At 40.5% G+C, this 20,717-nt stretch overlaps 2 protein-coding genes across 6 annotated transcripts in view; one reads left to right on the forward strand and one right to left on the reverse strand.

Moving 5' to 3' along the window:
- Positions 1-10,510, reverse strand: part of HSPBAP1 (HSPB1 associated protein 1) — a 73,032-nt gene extending 62,522 nt beyond the window's left edge. For 2 of the 4 annotated variants that reach the window (XR_005024441.2, XM_036883490.2), the window contains exon 1: positions 10,243-10,510. Coding sequence is in view for 3 of the 4 variants with exons in the window: in XM_036883490.2 (XP_036739385.2) it covers positions 10,243-10,300 (58 nt within the window). In the remaining variant the exon portion in view is untranslated. The remainder of the gene's footprint in view (positions 1-10,242) is intronic. The other 2 variants (XM_036883488.2, XM_036883489.2) reach the window with 2 other exon arrangements.
- Positions 10,511-11,700: 1,190 nt separating this feature from the next.
- Positions 11,701-20,717, forward strand: part of SLC49A4 (solute carrier family 49 member 4) — an 89,930-nt gene continuing 80,913 nt past the window's right edge. For both annotated transcript variants that reach the window (XM_036883491.2, XM_036883492.2), the window contains exon 1: positions 11,701-12,182. In XM_036883491.2, the coding sequence (XP_036739386.1) occupies positions 11,840-12,182 (343 nt within the window). In that variant the 5' untranslated portion in view covers positions 11,701-11,839. The remainder of the gene's footprint in view (positions 12,183-20,717) is intronic.

Here is a 20,717-nt window from a genome sequence, read left to right on the forward strand (position 1 = left end):
TGGCCTACAAATACAAGTACAAAGTTACTTTGATTGCAACACACTAAATCTTTTTGGATTTGGAGTACCTGGATTCCACATGTATGAAATGCTGCATTTACATATTATATATTTTCAAAATTTTGCTAGATTATGAAAAGCTTTTATACATTCATGATAACACTTGTTTGTAACATATAAATTAGAACAATCCTTGGGGAAACAACTGGAAAAATGAAGAAGTCTCAAAAAACCACTCATGAACCTAGTAACTCATGCCATAGGAATTTACTTTTAAAAAGTAATTAACCATAAACTATATACCTATTTCTGTATATCACATGTATGTAATATACACATAAAATATCCACTACTACAATATAAAAACAGCCTAATGTCTACAAGTAGAAAAACTATTTACTAAATATTATAAATATTTAATAAGTACTTTTCCCATGCACATTCCCACAGTAATTATATCCATTTGCAATAAAGATATGGGCCATATAGAAATGTATGGAGCTATAGGGGCTAGCACTGCCTCAGAGCACTATTGCAATAGCCAGCTGAGATGAGTGATAGTAAGGCCCTGAACAAGGGGTGGCAGTGAGGAAGGCAGAGAAGATAGAGATGGAGAAATACTAAGAGAATAATACCAAAGGCTATTATGACCAAAGAGATGTAGAGTGGGAGGCAGATGCAGCTATAAGGAAGATGAAGTTTCCAAACTCTGTGACTTGCCATAACAGAAAAGTTGGGCAACACCCTATCCTGCTGGGAAGATGAAGAGTTTGGTTTTGAATGTCATTATCATCATAACATCATGCATTGACTTGTATAATGCTTTACTGTTTCCACATACTTTTGTGTACATTGACATAAAGGTGCTCATCTCTAAGAAGCCTGTAAAACACAGGCAGAGAAAGTATTTTATTTCCATTATCCAAAGGAAGAAATGGAAGCTCAGATGTCCAAAGTCAACAAACCAGTGAAGAACTGAACTATAAGCCAGTTTCCCTGATTCCTAATCCAGGGTTCTTTCCACTGAACACCTGCTTGCAGAGAATTAATGTTGTGGGACATACACTAGCACTAAAAGCTCAGCAGAGACAGTATAAACTTAAAAAAATAAGTTCAGGAAAGCTTTGGATCAATTCATAGATAATAAATTCAAGCATGCTGTTGGGCAGAGAGTGTCTTAATTTGGGCACGTGTTTGGGGGTGGGGAGGGGTGGTTAATACCTGTAGTAGAGATTGCTAGTTGCCTACCTTACCCATTACCCATTCTCTACTCCCTTGCTAGCAGAACTTCAGGCAATAGGAAGGCTGAAAAATTAAATTTCCTAGACTCCCTTACAGCAGGGATAGCCAGCATGTATCTGGAAGTTGCTAAGTCAGCCTTCTGCCCTTCTCTCATGTATTTTGCCTGGAAAAAAGACATCTTGGGACATAAAAGAAAGGCCCATGAAATTGGAATCTTCAGCTGAAAGAATGCAAAGATGTCTGTGCTATTAAATCAAACAGCAACATTCTACCTCCTCAAACCTTTCACATAAAAAAGTTAACTCTTATAGTCAAGACTCCATTATTAGCTCATAAGTGGTATAACACCTTGCCTTCTGAGGCTGCCACTTTCAAGGACAACCATATTCTCCCGAGAAACTGTTCTATGGGTTAGGCTGAATGAATTATGGCTGGTCTGACCCACTGTAGCATTCTTTAGGTCTAAGGCTTAAAAATACTCAAGCTTTGAACAATTTGCTTCTAGAACTTTAAAGGGCTGAGAAAAATAGAAGCACCAGTCCTTTGGGTGGGGATTTATTTATTCTGCTTATCTGAAATCAGAACCAATAGATCACATGCCTTTGAACATTCCCAAAAGAGTACTCGCATTTGAAAATGTCTAGCCACCGTCCAACCACAAGTAAGTACCTAGGCATAATAATGTTTTGACAGAAGAGCTCCAGAGAAGAACATACTTTTTTTTCCTCTAACATAACGTTAAATGTTTTTTTAAAGTATTTAATGGTCTGGTCCAAAAATCCCAGACATCCCAGAGGCTATTTAATAGGAAACCCTAAAAGCTAAAATTTGCTGAGAAAGCACCTGCTCCAGTAATTGGGATATATTAAATGCTCAAACATTGATAAATGAATGAAAAGTGCTATAATGTGTGTGCAGAACAGAGCAGTAGGATGCTCACCATAACAGGAAATCAGCATATTTACAGAATTTTAGGACTATCAGTGAAATAAAATTATCAGCGGGTTGTAAGATAAAACTAATTTGGTTTCTGATAGTTTAATCAACAATGAACTGGGCCATTAAATTAACAAATTTAAGTGCTACAATTTCCTTTAAAGAAGAATGCAATCTACATTGTATTAATTAAATAGCCTAGGGAAGCACCCAGTCATTTCCTGCAAGGAATATTTGCAAAAACCTATAAAAATTCTGAAGCAACCTTGACAGCCTTTAAAGGGTAAGTGTATTTAGATCTAAACTTGCAGTAAGCAGCAATTTCTAATTAGATGCTTTAGAAACTGTTGAAAAAACAGATTACTGATCTAGGTGTTGCACAATAGTCTTTTCTCCCTGAATGTAGCATTTTTTTTCATACTATTTATTGCAGCTTTGATTACAAGGAATTCTTTAGAGATAGTAAAACATCAAAAAGCAAACTGCCTTTTTCTCAGTAATTTTTTCTCTAATTAATGCAAAGTACAAGATCATTTGGAAACTAATTTTTCTGTATTTGCTAGCAATCTGGCTTCAGTCATTTTTTTGGCTTGGATTGATAGCTGAAATTAGAATTCAAGACAAGAATAGGGAAAATTTACCAAGTTTCCAGAATACCCTCAAAATATTCATAAAATACAACAAAGATAGAGATCCTGAAACAGAAATGAACTCACCTCTCATGTCAGGTATAATTTTAATAGAAATTTTAATAACTATTAAATTTAAATTTAATAGTTTAAATGTTAGAAAAAGTTTCATAAGTGACAAAAGACTAAGTCACAAGTTACAATACAGAGAGACTCACCATACTGATAGAGCATGAATTAAAAAACTGGGTCCTGGCATGGTGAGCTAATGTCTTTCTATATATATACATGTAGGCCTATGATGGTTTCATCAATCTGACAACTATTGTATATACATACAAGAAAATTAAAAACCTCTGGAATGGTGGGCATTAGGGTAAAAAAAATGAAAACATTTGGGCCATGTCAAAAAACATGGATAGGATTACCCAAGCACTATTTAATAAAATGACTGTATTTATCCTAATGACCAAATGGTAAAACTTCCATCTAAGATGACTTTTCTTTTATAGTCACTATTTTCAAATGTCAGCATGAACTAAAAAATATTCTCTCGGAAGTTAATGCAATGCTTAAGTAAGACAACAGTTAAGTCGTAAACCCCTAGAATGTCAGGGTCTGGAAGGTGGTGCCACTGAAGAAACTACAACCTAAGTGTTGCGGTTGTTGGGACGTAACCTTGCCAATTCCAGTGCTTGGTGTGAGTGAGCACCAGTCAGCCTCAGGCTGGGAACGAGAATGTCACGTGACAGATGGTGACCATCATCTTCTTCCCGACCTCTTACACTCATAACTCTTGCTCAGTTAACCCAGTAAACTGTTTTCTCCTCACTTTAATCCATTTATGAGCCAGAAAATGGCTCATAAATACTACTTATAAGTTCAAAAGTAATACTACTTCTAAACCTAGAGCAAGGAAATTTCTATTTTATATGAAGTTAGTATTAGAAAGAAAGGTGTCTTCAAGATTAAAGCTCTTAAAAATGCTCCAAAGTCTCTTCAAAACTTTTACTGAAATATTTCCATCTATCTCTTCAGCTCCCACCAAGAAAATTTTCTATGATGCAAAATAAAATGGTTATTTCATCTCACTTTTCATAAAAAACATTAAACAGTAAAGTCTTAAACATATTTGCACACCTATATTCATAGCTGCATTATTCGTAATAGCCAAAAGGTGGGAGCAACCCAAATGCCCACTGACAGATGAAAGGATAAGGAAGATGTTTAACCATATGGTAGAATATTATTCAGCCTTAAAAAGGAAGGACATCTGTCACATGCTACAATATGGATGAAACCTAAGTGAAAAAAAAGCCACAAAAAAGACAAATGCTGTATTATTCCAGTTATATGAAGTACTAAAACAAATTAATAGAAACAAAAAGTGGAATGGCAGTTACCAGAGGATAAGGGAGTGGGGGGAAGGGGAATTATTTAGTGAGTACATTTGCAAGATGAAAAAGGTTTTGGAGATCTGCTTCACAATAATGTGAATATACTTAACACTACAGATTTATTAAAATCTTGAAAATGGTTACAATGATACAGTTTATGTTGTTTTTCACTACAATTAAAATATTCAACAGTAGGATTTTTTTCTGCTATTCATCATTACCCAATATAAAGTATTTTAGCTACATATGAATTACACATGTGTTCTAGGATGGGAATTTATTTTTTTTAATTATAGAGGCTTTTGATTTTCTTTAAACTCCTTTGCCTCCCTCTGCCCTCAAAAAAAAAAAAAAATGAGAACAAGAATGACATGGCATCTCCAACCAAAGGGAAGTAAATCCTGTCATGGAGGAGTGTCAGCTCTATGTGCAACTCAAGTCCCTACAACTCTGGAATTAGATATTTCCTTGGGAAGGACTGGAAGAAGAGTTACTAAAAATACATTCTTCTCTTCATCAAAGCATAAACTTGGCTACAGCTGAAACTACAAGAGCCCAACAGAAAGAAATATAATAATCTCAGTCTGAAAGAATCAGATTAAAAGAATTGCGACTTTTAATCTCACTGAAACGCTTCAGTCAATGTGTGATGTTGGAAGTAACATCTCAGAATTGATGTTGGTTCTTAACAATAAGTGGTTTCGCATTTGTTGTCACTTTTTAAAGAGTGGTTTTAGGTTTACAACAAACTTGAGAGGAAGTCCAGAGATTTCCCATATATCCCCCTCCCTCCACACATGCATAGCGTTCCCTATTATCAACATCACTCACCAGAATGGTACATCTTTTATCAGGATAAACCTAAACTCCACATCACAATCACCAAAGTCCATAGTTTACTACAACATCTTAGTGCTGCACATTCCTATGGGTTTGGACAAAGTATGACATGTATCTATCACTATAAAATCACACAGTATTTTCACTGCCCTAAAAATCCTTTGTGCTCTGCCCATTCATCTCACATTTGTTTTTTAAGACAAAAGAGATCATCTGTATTAAATGATAAAATACGGTGAACTTTAAATTAGGATGCAATGGCAGCAAGACAGTTCTTTACTTTGCTTTTTTTATTAAAGTATCTTTGATATACAATCTTGTATTTGTTTCAGATATACAACACAGTGATTCAACAGTTACCCATATTATTAAATCCTCACCCTCTCTAGTGCAATCACTATCAACGTAGTAAGATGTTACAGAATCATTAACTACATTTTCTGTGCTGTACTACCATCCCATGACCATCTTATATTGTGAATGTTAATTATTTTGCTGTTTATCCCCCTTCACTGTCCCCCAACACCCTCCCCAACCCCTCTGCCTTAATGACCACTAGTCCCCTTGTGGTGTCTGTGAGTCTACTGCTCTTTTGTTCCTTCTGTTTTGCTTTGCTTTTATGCTCCACAAATACTTCACTTTGCATTTTTAAGGCCCCCTTCATAAGATTCCAAAACATTTCATTATCAATATGTTCCAAGTTGTTACTTCAAACAAAAAATATCACATCCCTTGAAATAAGCCAGGCGGAGAAAGACAAGTACCAAATGATTTCACTCACATGTGGAGTATAAGAACAAAGGAAAACTGAAGGAACAAAACAGCAGCAGAATCACAGAACCCAAGAATGGACTAATAGTTACCAAAGGGAAAGGGACTGGGGAGGATGGGAGGGAAGGGAGGGATAAGAGTGGGGAAAAAGAAAGAGGGCATTACGATTAGCATGTATAGTGCGTGGGGGGCACAGGGAGGGCTGTGCAACACAGAGAAGACAAGTAGTGATTTTACAGCATCTTACTACGTAGATGGACAGTGACTGTGAAGGGGTATGTGGAGGGGACTTGGTGAAGGGGAGAGCCTAGTAAACATAATGTTCTTCATGTAATTGTAGATTAATGATACCAAATATATATATATATATATATATATATATATATATATATATATATCACATCCTTGAAGACAAGCCTGTAATTTTTATATTCCTCGAGCTTTGGACAGTGCTTGGCATAAACTGGTGCTAAGTAAATATTTTCTAAATTCATACCTCATTTTTAGCTATGTTTAAAAAATACAAAACTTTATTAAAACTAACCACTTGGTTTCTCTACTTCTGCATAGTGGGCTATTACATAGTCAAAAACAGTCTCAAAACAAAGGGATCAGTTACTAGAGCAACTATTCCAAAGCTGCTTCACCCAAACCGCCAAAGGTCTACTTCCTCACTCTTTGTGGTGCTTGGCTCTATTTTTCTGAGAAAACTGAAACCCATGATTTCCAACTTCTCAACCTCAACATTCCCGGCTCACCCTGACCTTTAGTTTCTAAGAATATACTCTTCCTCTTGTCACCTGCCTTCCCTGTCACCGCTTCCACTACAGCAGAACCAGCCTGTCTCCTCCCCTGAATGCCTTGGGCTTTTCTCCACTCCCACTCCTGGCCTCTGCCTCACCAAAAATGGCCTCCTCCATTCATTTCCATAAACTACAACAAACCTTCAAATCACTCTAGGAAGCACAGACCAATCTGATTTGTATTATTTCTTTCTCCTCTCAGATCTAAATCACCTAGTGAGTGGAATATTTACATCCCAACTGGAATAATTATTATAATTAAAAATATTGACTTATTGATATTTATTTTATATTAATTATATTAATAATATAAATAATAAGTAACATTGAATTAATTAATGATTAACCAGAATACACAAAGTGGAATAATTGTCTCCTGCCTTGTAAATGTCTTCACAACTATTTTTATCTGACTCTTTCCCCCCCAAACTACATAAGTTATTTTAGGGCAAGAACTGTCTTCTACCTCACTGTATGAAAGAGCCTTCTGTTTATCATGTACATTAAAAGTTTTTTGATAATGGAGTGATAATAAGTTTGCAAATATTTGCTTTTCTATGACTCCCACAATATACATGATTATACCGAATGCACTGACTTCTTCACATGCATTTATTTAATGTATGTATTTTTCTATTAACTGATAAATGGATAAACAAAATGTGGTATAGTCAGACCACGGAATATTATTCAACCTTGAAAAAGAACAAAGTATTGATGCAAGCTACAACATGGATGAACCTGGAAAACATTCTGTGTGAAAGCAGACAGACACAAAAGGTCACATAGTATCTGATTCCATTTATATGAAATGTCCAGACTAGGCAAATCCATAGAGATAGAGAGTAGATTAGTGATTGCTGGAAGCAGGGGAGAGGGGCTAACGAGGAGTGACTACTAATGAATACCAGACTTCTTTTCGGAGGGATGAAAATATTCTGGAATTACGGTAGTGATGGCTGAACAACTTTATGAACATACTAAAACTCACTGAATTGTATAATTCAAAAGAGTGAATTTACAGTATGTGAATTCTCTCTCTGTCTCTCTCTGTCTCTCTCTCTGTCTCTCTCTCTCTCTCTGTCTCTCTCTCTCTCTCTATATATATATATATAAAACTCTCTTCTTCTCCAGCTTCATGTCTATATCTTTGTATCATCTTTCCATACCTAATTCTGTATATCACATTAAAACACAGCATTGCTCCCAACTACCTCCTTTTCTTCACATTCCTAATTTACATGTAATTTCTCAGGCTGGAATATTTCAGATATATCTCTAATTCCTTTTCTCTCAGTTTCAACATCAGTCAGTAACCAATGCCAGCTCTTTGTATTAAGAAAAATTGTTGCCCTTCTGAATTATGTAATTCCCACCATATGCTATGCTAGATGATCTACAATTATCTTTACTTTTCACAAATATCATGCATTTTACAGAAGGAAACAGGATAAGGTAGATTAAGTACCTTGTCCTTCAGTCTTTCTCTAATCTATCCTCCACCCTTCAGCCAGAGTGATCTCCCTAAAACCAAACCTGATCATGTTATCCCCCGGCCTAAAGCTCTTCCAAACCTTCCCACTGTCATAAGCTCACACTCTTTACTTGGTATAAGGTGCCCTTCATGATCCCTCTTCTCTCACTACTCCTCATACCAGCTTCTTTCAGTTTCTGGGCCATACCATGCTCTTTCTCCTCTTGCCTCTGGACTGGACACAGAGGTCCCTTATTCATTCACTCAATAATGCTTTTAGTGCCCACTATGTACCCAGCATTGTACTTGTTGTTTGGACACATGTAGTGGATAAAACAGATATAAATTCTGCCCTTAAGGTAGTTAAGATCTAGTGGAAGAAACTGTAACAAACAAGAATTAATTACAGATTGTGATAAGGGAAATGAAGGAAGCTGGATGCTGTATTATGGAACATCCAGGGTTAGGGGTCAAAGGAAAACTACAATGACTGTTTTACCTAGGTTGGTCTGATAAGGTCTCAGGTGGCATACTCTGAAATCTGAAGATTAAGAAGCCAGCTATGTGAAAAGTAGGTAAGAGGTGGGAGAGGATGAGTGACGACAGATGCTGTAAGACACATCAGCAGAGCTCCGATCAAAGATTTCTGTAGGCCACAGCTAGGAGTTTGGATTTTACTCCAAGTGCAAAGGAATTTACTGAAGAATTTTAAGTAAGAGTCACTTTTTATGGTTGAAGGAGAAAGGATTGGAGGGGCAGAAGAAAATAGGGACTCACATTCTTAATAGTAATAGTTTAAGTGAGAAATGTGGGTAATTTGGATAAGGGTCTAATAGTGAAGGAGGAAAAAATTTGACAAATTAGATGAAGAACTGACCTGACTTGCAAAGTTGTCAGCTGAAAGTGAGAAAGAGGTGAAGAGAGGATTTGGAGAGTTTGGGGAATTGTTATTGTAGAAAGAAAGTAGGCTAGATGCAGAAACAGAGGATCAGAAGGCTCTCAGGCCCATGCTGAGTGAATAGACAAGAAATTGGCCATTTTCATTCTATAGTGTCATCAGTTTGCCCAGGACTTTCCCCAGCAATGTTCAGCAGTACAGGTGCAGATACAAAGAGGGCAAGAAGTTTGATTCATTCAGAGTACACAGTTTTGACAGAAGAATAAAAGGCAGAGAGGGACAAGTGAACAGTGTCTTTTCAAGGGATAGATCATAATAATGTGACATTCACTCTAAGCTAGATAAGGGGGTAGAAATGGACAGAAAATGGAAGGCTCAGTGGACTGCAGGCACAGATGAAGTTTAAGAACCGTCTCCTTGGGGTACCTAAAGCAAGCAAATTACAAAGGCAGCATACTGTGGTCAAATAGCAGCAAGTTGTTTCTTATGCTTGGAATGATCATCTCCCCTCTAGGCAAACCTGACTACTTGATCTCCAACCACAACCATTCTGTGCTTCTCTGCTCCCTGTCTTTCCACCACACCCCAGGGCTACCACCTAAGTATGTCATTATTATCTCATCCAGTCAAAAAGGTCTACCTCAACTTCTCCCTCCTTGAGGAATTTGTTTTCCCAACTGGGATCTCTCCTCCTGGTGACAGCACTCATCCAGTGTTTACTTCGGATAGTATTCAAGCACTAGTCATTCTTTTTCCCTTCCATCCCCTTTACTCAACTGCGATAAGGCACTGGATCCCGTGGCAGTCCCCAGAACAGTGCCAGGCACGGAGCAGTCATTCACTAAATGCTAACAGAGATCTCAGGCTCATGGGCCTCCAAAACTCATTTGTTCTCTAAAGCAGGATTCCACTGAAGTCAAACAAAAGCTTGTAATGTCTGTTCACGAAAGTTCCAGATATGTCCACTTACCTCCAGAGTGGGCTCCAATTTCACTAATTCTATTTTAACCCACTGTTACATTCAACCGACCCTCATGCTAGGATGCGGGGTTACGAACCTGTATGATGATCAAAAATCTGGAAGCCACAATTTGAGAAGAGTCATGTTCACTAAAACACAAGTAATTTTCCTCCTAGCTTAACGCAGGCCCGGAAAAACCTGGGATAAGAGCTAGCCTAAAAGGGCACGAGTGCCCACAGAGTCAGCTGGCAAAGGGCTGTACTCATGGTCTGACCTCAGCCTGGAGCCTACCTTCCTCCTCTGCAGCTGCAGGGGCCGTATCAGACGTGGCCCCCGGGCCGGCTGCCATGGCTAGCACGACGCGGGCTCCGCCCGAACCCCGAAGTAGAGTGGAGAGGGCGTGGGGTCCGAGAAGCGCCAACACCCGAGCTCTGAAGCCGGACGACAGAAAACGACCGCTGCTGGAGCTCCGGGCCTCCCCCCGGAAGCACCGTTTACGTCACAGCCACGTGACAGGCGGTGGGCGGGACACGCAGATTTGTTTTGATAGCCTGTTGTGGAAATGTTAAGCACGTGGGTTCGGCTGTGGCGCTTTTCAACCTACCCGGAGTTTAGCTTTTTTCCAATGTAGTCGTTTCTTCCCTTTGTTTCTGCGTCTCCTCGTTTTATAATCACGTTTTTCCTTTCCGTCTTGGCGCTTTCCTCCACCCAACGGTATTGGAGTTTCAGGAGGTCTGCTTTTTTGTAGCTGCAGGCAGTGCAATGTGACTCTGTCCGCTTACCCTGCAGCCGCTCATACCAGCCTTGGACACCGGGAGAGCTCCCGCTTCTTTTCCACTCCTCTTGCCCTTGCGGCAGCAACATGAGTCCATCTGGTTTTCGTGGCTGCTGGGGAATAAGAACCCCAGGCAGATGTCCTTTTATTGCGTTCCTTGTGATTCAGCTCCATCCACCCCCCACCCGGCCCCCAGCAAAATCCCTTGACCTGTTTTCAAGGATACTAACCGACAGCTGTCAGCTTCTGGATTTGTGTATCAAAGTAACTGCTTGATCAAGAGGTCAACAACGCCCACCCTCTTAACTTTCCGTTCGGTCATAATTATACAACTGTGTATGGTCATTTGGGTGCAAATATCTTCCAGTCAACATATATTTAATGCTCGCCTATTAATGACAGGCAAAAGAGTACAAAGATATCTACCTATCTACAGCTTATATATAAATATATATATATATGAATGAAAATGGCTAGTTCTTAATCTTATTGGGTATGTAAGACACCAAACGATAGCTAAGAAAACTAGGCACTTTGTACATAAACAAGTAATGTTCATGCGGCAATCCAACGCCTTAATCTTATCCTATTTCCCCCTATAATTTCTTAAGTTATAAACCCAGTGAAAATAAAAATAAACATGATATAGAAGAAAGCATTAGCTTAAGTGACCCGAGGTGTCCGAGTTGTTTATTAGGCACGTGATGTAAACTTGGGCACTTCCTCCAACAACCCCGGGTTCCTCACCAGCCTCCTCTAACAGCCTCTCTGGGAGTTTCCTTTTCCCCGGGCTCAGCCACGCTCTTCCCTGCCTTTTCAATTTCTCCTTGTCCCCGCTCTGGACGCCGGCTCCAGTCGCGGTCTCGCCTCGATTTCCTCTCGCCTGGAGGGGCACCCCAGCCGCCTCCCGGAGAACAGCGCCTGCCCCGCCTCCCTGCCCCCCACTCCCGAGCCGGCTCGCACGGCGCACGCGCACCAGGCGCACCAGGCGCGGCCGGGAGGCCGAGAACGAGCAGAGTAACCTCGGTCTCCGCTGTCCCGGCGGTCAGCGCCGGGCTGGTCGACGGCCACCCGGACAGCGCGGGACACGGGCCCCGCGGGCCGCGTATCGTCATGGGCTCTAGCTGGAGCAACGAGGAGGAACGGCAGCCGCTGCTGGGGCCCGGGCTCGGGCCTGCGCCGGGAGCTGCCTGGAGAAGCCGGGAGGCGGCAGCGGCGGCGCTGCCCGAGGCGGCCCCGGTTCCCGGGCGGGTGTACGGGCGCCGCTGGCTTGTGCTGCTGCTCTTCTCGCTGCTGGCGTTCGCGCAGGGCCTGGTCTGGAACACCTGGGGCCCCATCCAGAACTCGGCGCGCCAGGCCTACGGCTTCTCCAGCTGGGACATCGCGCTACTCGTGCTGTGGGGGCCCATCGGCTTCCTGCCCTGCTTCGCGTTCATGTGGCTCTTGGACAAGAGAGGTGAGGAGGGCTGGGAGGGCCGGCCCCCGCGGGCCCTCCAAGGGGGGCCGAAGCCCGCCCGGTCCCCAGGCCAGCGATTCGCCGCCCTCGGCTTCGGCGGGGGGATTGTGAGGAGACGGGCGTTGCTGGCGCCCGCTTCCTGACCAGCAGCCTCCGTCCCCAAAGAAGCAAACATGGGAAGACTGCTTAGCAGATATTTATGTTTGTATCAAGGCCCGTTACGCAATATCAGGGACTAAGCGATCTCCAAATGCTCAAGTTTTTGCCTGTTGTTGACATCAGAGCATCCCCATTCACGTGCTCTGTACATTTTTTACATCTGGCAAAATTACTGTTGCTTTGACTTAAAAGAGATTTGGGGATGTTGAGGGTGAAAGGTCAGAAAATAGAAAGATGATGCCCAGATTTAAGGAAATAATGCGTTGGCTTTGCATAATAGGTGACTCCAGCCCAGGGCTGTTGGAAACTCGTATCTGACGCTTTGGTTTCTGAAAAATGGTTCACAGCAGCTTTAAAATGTGTGTGTGGGACTAGGTGGTGTCTCAGTTGAGATTTATAAGTCTCCAATAAAGCAAGGCAGATGAATGAAGACTCTCTGAGGAATAGTCTAGACAGACATCTCACTTTACCACTTGCCAGTGTGATTATGTGAGGAGAAAAAAGATTATAGGACTGAATAAAGCGGCATTGAATTACACCACACAAGTATGGGCAAATGATGCATGATCAATGGGATGTAGCCACCAGAAAAGGGAGGACAGTTTTAGGCATAGAAGTATGGGGTCTAATATAAGAAGAGAAATAGTTTGATATGCTTCACTCTAGTTTTCAGTATGAGCATTAATTTTAAAAAGGCCATTGGCAATTTGGAGAACTTTAATAGTTGTGTGACAAGAATGATTAAGGATGTAAAAGTCATAAAATGTAAGATGAAGGGTGTGTGTCAAGCTTGAAAAAGAAACTTGAGGCAGAATATAAAATAAGTGAAGATCAAGTAAAAGAGGAATTAGACTTAATATGGGTAATTCTAGAAGGAAGAACTAAATGAAGTTCCAAAAGTATGTCTCAAAACAATACAAGGAAGAACCTTCTAACAATGAAACAAGTCCAGTCCTGGAAGTTGTGTTTTGACTGGTGTAGGACTTCCAGGTAGAGTTAAGTGTTCATGCTGAAGATGTGTGTTAGATGCTGAGGAAGGGTTTCTTGTACTGGAGGTTTTCTTTGATTGGGTTTTTTAGTTTGCTTTTAAACTGTATTACAGACTTTATTTGGGTTTCTCCAGTTTCTTCACTGTCTTTTTCCCCTTCCTCTTCAAGAATTCAGTATAGGGTTCCAAATTGTATTTATTTGTGAGTCGTCCTTAATCTCCTCCAATCTGACAATTCCTCCATCATTCCTGATGAGGTTGGCAATTGAGGGGAAAGGCTATTTTGTTGTTTCTTTTTAACAGGAGCATTCTTCAGTATTATTCCCTAAATTTAGGTAACCTTGTTTTCATAGAAAAATATTAATTTTTACCCTTTTTACTGTAACTGTATCTGCTGTCCCTGTCCTCATCAATCAGGGACTACCTATTTGCTTTATAAAGTAAGTTATTTTAGGAGTTCTTTCAGAGTTCCTGTGGCTATATGGTGAATTCAGTTTTATGTTTTCCGTTGGTTGAAGCAATGAAAATACACTTTAAAAGACTCCCTTAGGAAGTGCTTTTCCTTTTCAGTAGAAGTCTTTCCTATGTTTCTGTCCTGCTGTAGACATTCTATCTGCAAACATAAAAAATGAGTTCCCAGCATCCCTGGGTACGAAAGGATCTTGCTCCCTAGAAGGTAGGTGGTTGTCTGGCCTTCTGCTGCCATGCATCCCAGCCAGCTTAGCATGAACACTGGTTATCTTCCTAAGATGGGTTTTGTACTGCCTCATCCCTCTTCATTTTACAGCAAGGAGACAAAACAAGACTTGCTGGTGAGATAATAGCATCAAGAAAAAGTGCCAAGTGAAAAGAGTTTCAAGAACGAGATAGCACCTAAATATGTGTTAAGGCCTGGGGAGGTAGCCCTCACAGAGCCTACATTCTAGTGAGGAGATCCAGGCAACACATAAACAGTAAAATTAAATATTTAGTATGTCAGATGGTGGTAAGTGCTTTGGAGAAAAATAAAGCAGGGCAAGATATGAGTGAGTGGTATTCTACTTTATATGGAGTGTCCGGAAGGCCTGACTGATAAGGAGTATTTGAGCAGAGATCTGAGGGGAAAGGAAGCCTCACTTGTCAATTATGGACAAAACTGTTTCAGGCAAAGGTCCTAAACTTCTTTGGCATATCCCAGAAAGAGCAATGAGGCCTATGTGTCTGGAGGTGAGCCATGAGGGAAACACTGGTAGGAGATGAGGTCAGAGAGGTAGTTGGAGGCTGAATCATGCACTGCCTTGCTGGCCACTAAGGAACGAGGAGGACTTACTCCATGGGAAGGCTATGAGCCAAAGAGGAAAATGATGACCTTGCTACTGTCTTGAGAACAAGAGCCTGAGCAGGGAGACCAGTTAGGAGGCTAGCAGAATAACTCAGTTGGGGCTGATGGTGACTTCCAACGATGGTGATAAAAGTGGGTGTAACTCTGGGGAAAGGAAATCCTGGGACAAATCGTCTAAAACCAAAATCAGTTAAAGGGAGAAATAAAGTTTTAAACCTGTTCATTGCTTACAAACTGCAGACCAGGGCCGTCTCGCTCTCCTGCTCTGGCAGAAGCAAGCAAGACCTAACCTCTCAGGTTCAGATAAACCCATGGTTGCCCAGGTAATTACCCATTGATATGGAGATGAACTTTTGTGTATCCCTGAGGAATGCCTCTTGATATGCAGATGCACTAAAGCCAGGGAAATACTCTGGAAATTCTACAATTTTACCCACAGTGGAGGATTTGAGAATTGGTTAGATTCCAGATACATGTTGAAAGTAGACTCACAAGTATTTGTTGGTGGATTGTGGGTGGGATGTGCAGAAAGGACAGGAGTCTAAAATGTTTCTCAACTTTTTAACATTAGTAACTGGGAGAAGAGCTGCAGTTTACTGAGATACAGAAGATTCTGGAAGGAACAATTTGGGAACAGATGACATGAACATGAAGATCAGGGGTTGAAATGCCTATTAGACATCAAAGTAGACAGGTCAAACTGTTAGTTGGATTTATAAACATGGAATTCACTAGAGAGGTCTGAGTAATAAACTTGGGATTTGTCAGCCTATAATGGTAGTTAGAGTCATGGGGCTGGGTGATGTCACCTGTGGAGGGGGTGTTGTTTCAGGAGAAGACTAAGCTCTAGGGCATTCCAGCATTTAGGTTGGGAAGATAAGGAAGGACCAGCTACTGAGGACTGAGAGTAGAGCCTTGAATTTAGCAACTGGAGATTTTTGGTGTCCTTTAAAAGAATAGTTACCCTTGAGTGGGGGGGAGGGTGAGTTCAAAACAAAATGCAAGGAGAGGAATTGGGGACAATGGATGTAGACATTTATGTCAAACATTATACCATAAAGGTCAGCAAAGAAATGGGGTAGTAGCCAAAGGGAATGTAGCTACTGAAAAGCTATTTTTAAAGATAAGAAATATTAAAGCATGTCTCTGTAATGTAGTATCCCAGTGGATCCAGTAGAAAGGGGGAAATTGATGATGCTGGATAGAGAGGAAGAACCCCTGTAGCAATGTGTCCTTGAGTCATCAAGATGGGGTGCAGTCCTTAGGAGCACAGGTAGACAGGCTGGCCTGAGTAGCAGAAAGCTGGTTCTTCAGTACCAACTGAGGAGAAGGTAGAATGTAGAGCTACAGATGCAGATGGTGAGTGGCTGGAGATTGTGGAAATGATCTTTGCTTATATTTCTAACAAAATAGGAAGCACAGTTATCACCTGATGGATGGTAATAGAGGAGCAGTTGCAGGAAGATTGAAGAGAGAGGATAAGTTATGAAACTATTTCCCAGGAAAGTGGACAGCACATGGACTAGGAATTGTATAGTAGGCTTGTCGGGCAGCACTAAGGGCCTGCTTCAAGTGACTGCCATTAATTTCAAGTGAGAGCAGTCACCATGGTTGTGTGTCCCTGCAGCCTGTTCTGTTGGGCAAGTGCAGGTATGGGCAGAGTTGGCAGAGAATTTAACTGGAGTTGTAGTTTGCCAGATGAGTAGGGCTGAGGAAGTGCAGGCCAGTAGTAAAGGGTTATGTAGAGAGGAGTATAACAGTGGGCCATGGAGTCAAAACTGGGTAAAGGAGAAAAGGATGAGAATAAGGAGTGGGCTGCAAACCTGTCATTCCCAATTGGATCAAGAATTGAGTACTAGAAGGAACGAGTGGGGAAGAGAAGAGGTCATAGATAAAGAATGGGAGGCTTGAAGTTGAAATTATGTCCTGGATACAATTATGATAAAGATAAGGTCAGTGTGTAACTAAGAGAATGGACTACTGAGGGAGAGTAGAGGACATGATCATGGAATAAGTCAGGGGGCTGAGGCCAGGATATTGGAAGGATCATCTGGTAGATATTGTAATCACCAGATTTATGACAGAAATAGTGTCCCAGGGAGTAATAATGAGCCAAGACATTTGCAAGCACTGAGGGTGAATGACTTGGAGTGGTCTGTAGGCAGCTGCAGCAAGGAGTGGTGAGCATTACAGTCAGATAAAATTAGATCAAAGACTGTTCTGCCATGATGGAGTAACTTGAACTGACTTTATTCTTACATCTTCAGCAACTAAAAACAAAAAACAAAACAAAAGTATATGAAGCAGTGTTTTTAGATGTTGGACATCTAAACTGGACAGTGGTCCCTACAATTGCATTCGCTTACTGCCTGCAGAGAATTTCCAGGCAGCAGTGCAGAGATGGGAAGCCCAGAGACCCTGCAGTCTTCCTAAGTTGAGACGTTTGAGAATTACAAGAGGTTCAATTTAGCTAGAATTCTTAGGGTAGAATACTAGAGAGGAAAATGTTTCACAGAAAGAAAGTTCTGAATCTACAGGGGTTCCTCCTGAGTCTTCAGCTGAGCACTGATTAGCCGATGCACATGAGGAAATGACCCAAGGCTGGAGAAGGGATCAGGCAGAATAATGCCCAGAGTTCACATGAGGCTGGAAATTGTTCATATTTCCAACAGCCAGAAAGGAGAAACCTCATAAACATTAGGAGCCTGGCTTATACTCAGAACGGTATCATCTCACTAGAAATGACAGATGAGCCCTAGGTTAAAGGCTGCTCTGGTTCCACCTACTGGAGCTTAAAAGTACAGCTTGAACAGATCAAAAGTAACTTCTGTGTATCCCAGAACATTGTTCACAAATATTTGAAGGATATTTGTGAAAATAAATGAGTCTGTCACCCAGCAAGGTAGAATTCAGAAGGCCTGATATTCAAATCAGAAATTACCAAGCATGCAAAGAAGCAGGAAAGTATAATTCATAAAGAGGAGAAAAAGCGATCAATAGAAACAGACCTAGAAATGGCATAGGTGATGGAATTAGTAGACAGGGACATCAGCACAGCTACTGTAAATATATTACATTTATTTAAGAAAATAGAAGAAAGTAAGGGCATGTTAAGGAGACAAATAGAAAATACAAAAAGACCAATATTAAACTTCTATAGATGAAAATATATAATGTGTCTGGGACAAAAATATATATACTAGACATGATTTAACAGAATAGTAGACATTGTAGAAAAAAATATTTACTTGAAGACATAGCAGTAAATACTATCCAAAATGAAATAAAGAGGGAAAAAAAGACTAAAAACAAACCCAAATCCCGTGAGGTCCATGAGCTGCGAGACAGTTTAAGTGGCCTAATATACCTATATTTCGAGTCCCAGAAGGAGAAGAGAGGTGTGAGTGGAGAGGGCATGGAGTGAGCTGGGGTGGGGCAAGAAAGGAGAGGAAAAAAGAGAACTGCAGAAAAATTGTCCAATTTGATAACTATAAACCCACAAATCTAAGAAATTCAAGAATTCTAGCAGAAGAAACTTGAAGAAAACTACACAAAGACACATCATAACCGTAGCTTAGAAACAGAAAATCTATGAGGTATTGAGAGAAAAGAGCCTGGGAGCTTAGGGAGGAGAGAGTAACTGTGATCTGGAAGTGCTGGGGAAGGAGTGTCGTCAGGGGAGAGGTTTCAGTGGGAGTAAGAAAGTGAAGAGAAATTGGAGAAGAACTTGAGAATATAGGGATTCCATGGATGCTGTGCTTCTGACGCTCCAGAAGGCAGAGTGCAAAGGGTTCAGGCCTTGGGGAGGTGGCAAAGGTGTAGTCAGATTAGGGCGTTAGGTGAAGCTATATTTGGATAAGGATGACCTGTGACTCTTGGAACTCTCCTGACCATGTAAACAGGAAAAACAGGCTTGATGTGATCAGTGCAGATGGTGGCCCAGGCAGATTGGTGTGGTAAGGCTGTGACTACTGGGGAGGCGGAGCCTGGAGGTCTTGCAGGGAACCAGCAGAGCTCAGTTTGCATCCCAGCTAATGGAAGTGTGGAGCCTGGGAGGGGCAGTCTTCCCAGCTAAACTTTGTGGCGGTAACTGATTTCTGTGCATCTGCTATGGATGTGTGTGTGAGAGTACTTTTCCAATCAGCTTTGCATCCTGATTTTTTAGGCATATCTTGTAGACAGTCTGGTCCTATACCAAATAGGTTTCCAGAGAGAGGATTTTTGCGCTCACATCCTAGTACTATGTCACTTGGGTTCTAGTGACTACTGTAGTCATTTATGTAAAGGTTCTAGATGTCTCATAACCCTAGTTTCCTGGGGTCCACATACCTCTTCTTTCCAAAGTCAGTTGATTTCTTTTTCATGACTTGGAATCATAGAGTCCTGCATTGTTAAGATTCAAAAGATAAAGAAAGCATGCTATTCCAAATTGAGTGTCAGGTGGAGTGAATCTAAGTATTTGACAAAATTAAAAATAAGCAGGAATACCACAAAGGGTTTAATAATCAGCTTTTCACAACTTTTTTACTCTAAATGTTTATATTAACTCATATATTCATTTACTTTATTAAAAAGCATAATTGAATAGGAAAGTATACTAACCTCAGTAGTAATAATAGGAAACCTGGTTATTTGGACTAAATGGCCATAAACAATGCCCCACTGCTCACCTTAATTACAAACCAGTATTACGGGAAGATAATCATCATGTAGAGGGTAAGTGTTATAGTCCCAAATCTATAAAATTGTATTCGGTATCTCATTGGGCACCCAGTATAACCTTGTAAGAGCAACATTTTGCAAGTTTAGGATATTTATGACTGAATGTACTTTTTATTAATTATACTGTTTTCTGTGGCTATAATGTGGTTTTAAAAATCTTTGTTCTGTGTAGAAGTAAATGAGCAGTATGTATGCATTACTTGTTACCACGAAGTACAATATTCCTTCTACCAAATTGTATTAATCATATTCAGATCATATAAGAATATAAAGTTAACTCAGTTCATATCACAAATTATCCCCAGTGTAGCAAGTGTGTGCCTGATCCAGATCTCAAGTTTATTTTCCTTGCTGTGTTTAATCTACATAATTATAGTTTTATTGACTTTCAGTTTCCTTTTTTAAAAAACAGTATTCAACTGAGTAAATCTTAAATATCGTACTGGCTTTATTCAGTGATTCATGAATCCAGCAGCCCCATCTTGCAGATAGAACAGAGCCCTGCCTTGCTGTACAAAATGAAAGACGTTTATAGGCAGAAGGGAGTGGGAATAGGAAGTTACATTAGTGAAAAATGGGTTGGTGGTGGCAAGGTCACTTACCTTTAGGGGAGGGCAGGGGTCTGTCGAGCAGATTACCTCACTAGTGCTAATTGACTGGTTTAATATTTTATTTCTGGAAGAGTTGAAACTGTAATTAAGTCTGTAATCAGTTTGGTGTCATGAGGCTTAGCATAAGTGACTCCATTTGGGGCCTCTTATCTTGATTTTTAACACTTTCAAGCAGAGAAGCCCTTTGAAAACCAAACATTTAACCATCTTCCCTTTGCCTAAAAAGAAAAGTCTGATAAAAAAGAAAAATTTGCATTAAGCAGTTTTAAGTCTGTTCCCTGTGAAATGGCTTCAAGGAGGTATTGCTTTTGGGAGAAATTAGAAGAAATGTTGCCACCTTTGCCAACTGTCACTTTTCGAGAACATTTAAAGCAATGTCCTATCACCTTAAAAAACTTCCTAGGAGTGGTTTAGAGTTTTTGCAGCTTGCATTCTACAATTGGAAATTTCATATTGGAATTATAAAACTGAAATACCTAGTCCTTTAAAATTATTTCCCGTATTTTTTAGTGTTACATGTGAATAAAATACTCATTTTGAAAAACCAGAGCTAATGTAACTTCTCTGTCCCTGGTGTGATCATTCAAGTTTTCTATTAGTGTTAGAATCCTTTCATTTTCAGCACATAGTTGTTTTTTCCCCCATGTTGGAAGCTATAAAGAAAAGCTATAATACTAGAATATAATATTGGTGTGGTTAAATAAAAAAACTTTGTTCTTAACATTGGGCTTACT

The sequence above is a fragment of the Manis pentadactyla genome, chromosome 1 (assembly GCF_030020395.1).
Source record: "Manis pentadactyla isolate mManPen7 chromosome 1, mManPen7.hap1, whole genome shotgun sequence".
In the NCBI taxonomy this organism is placed as follows: domain Eukaryota; kingdom Metazoa; phylum Chordata; class Mammalia; order Pholidota; family Manidae; genus Manis; species Manis pentadactyla.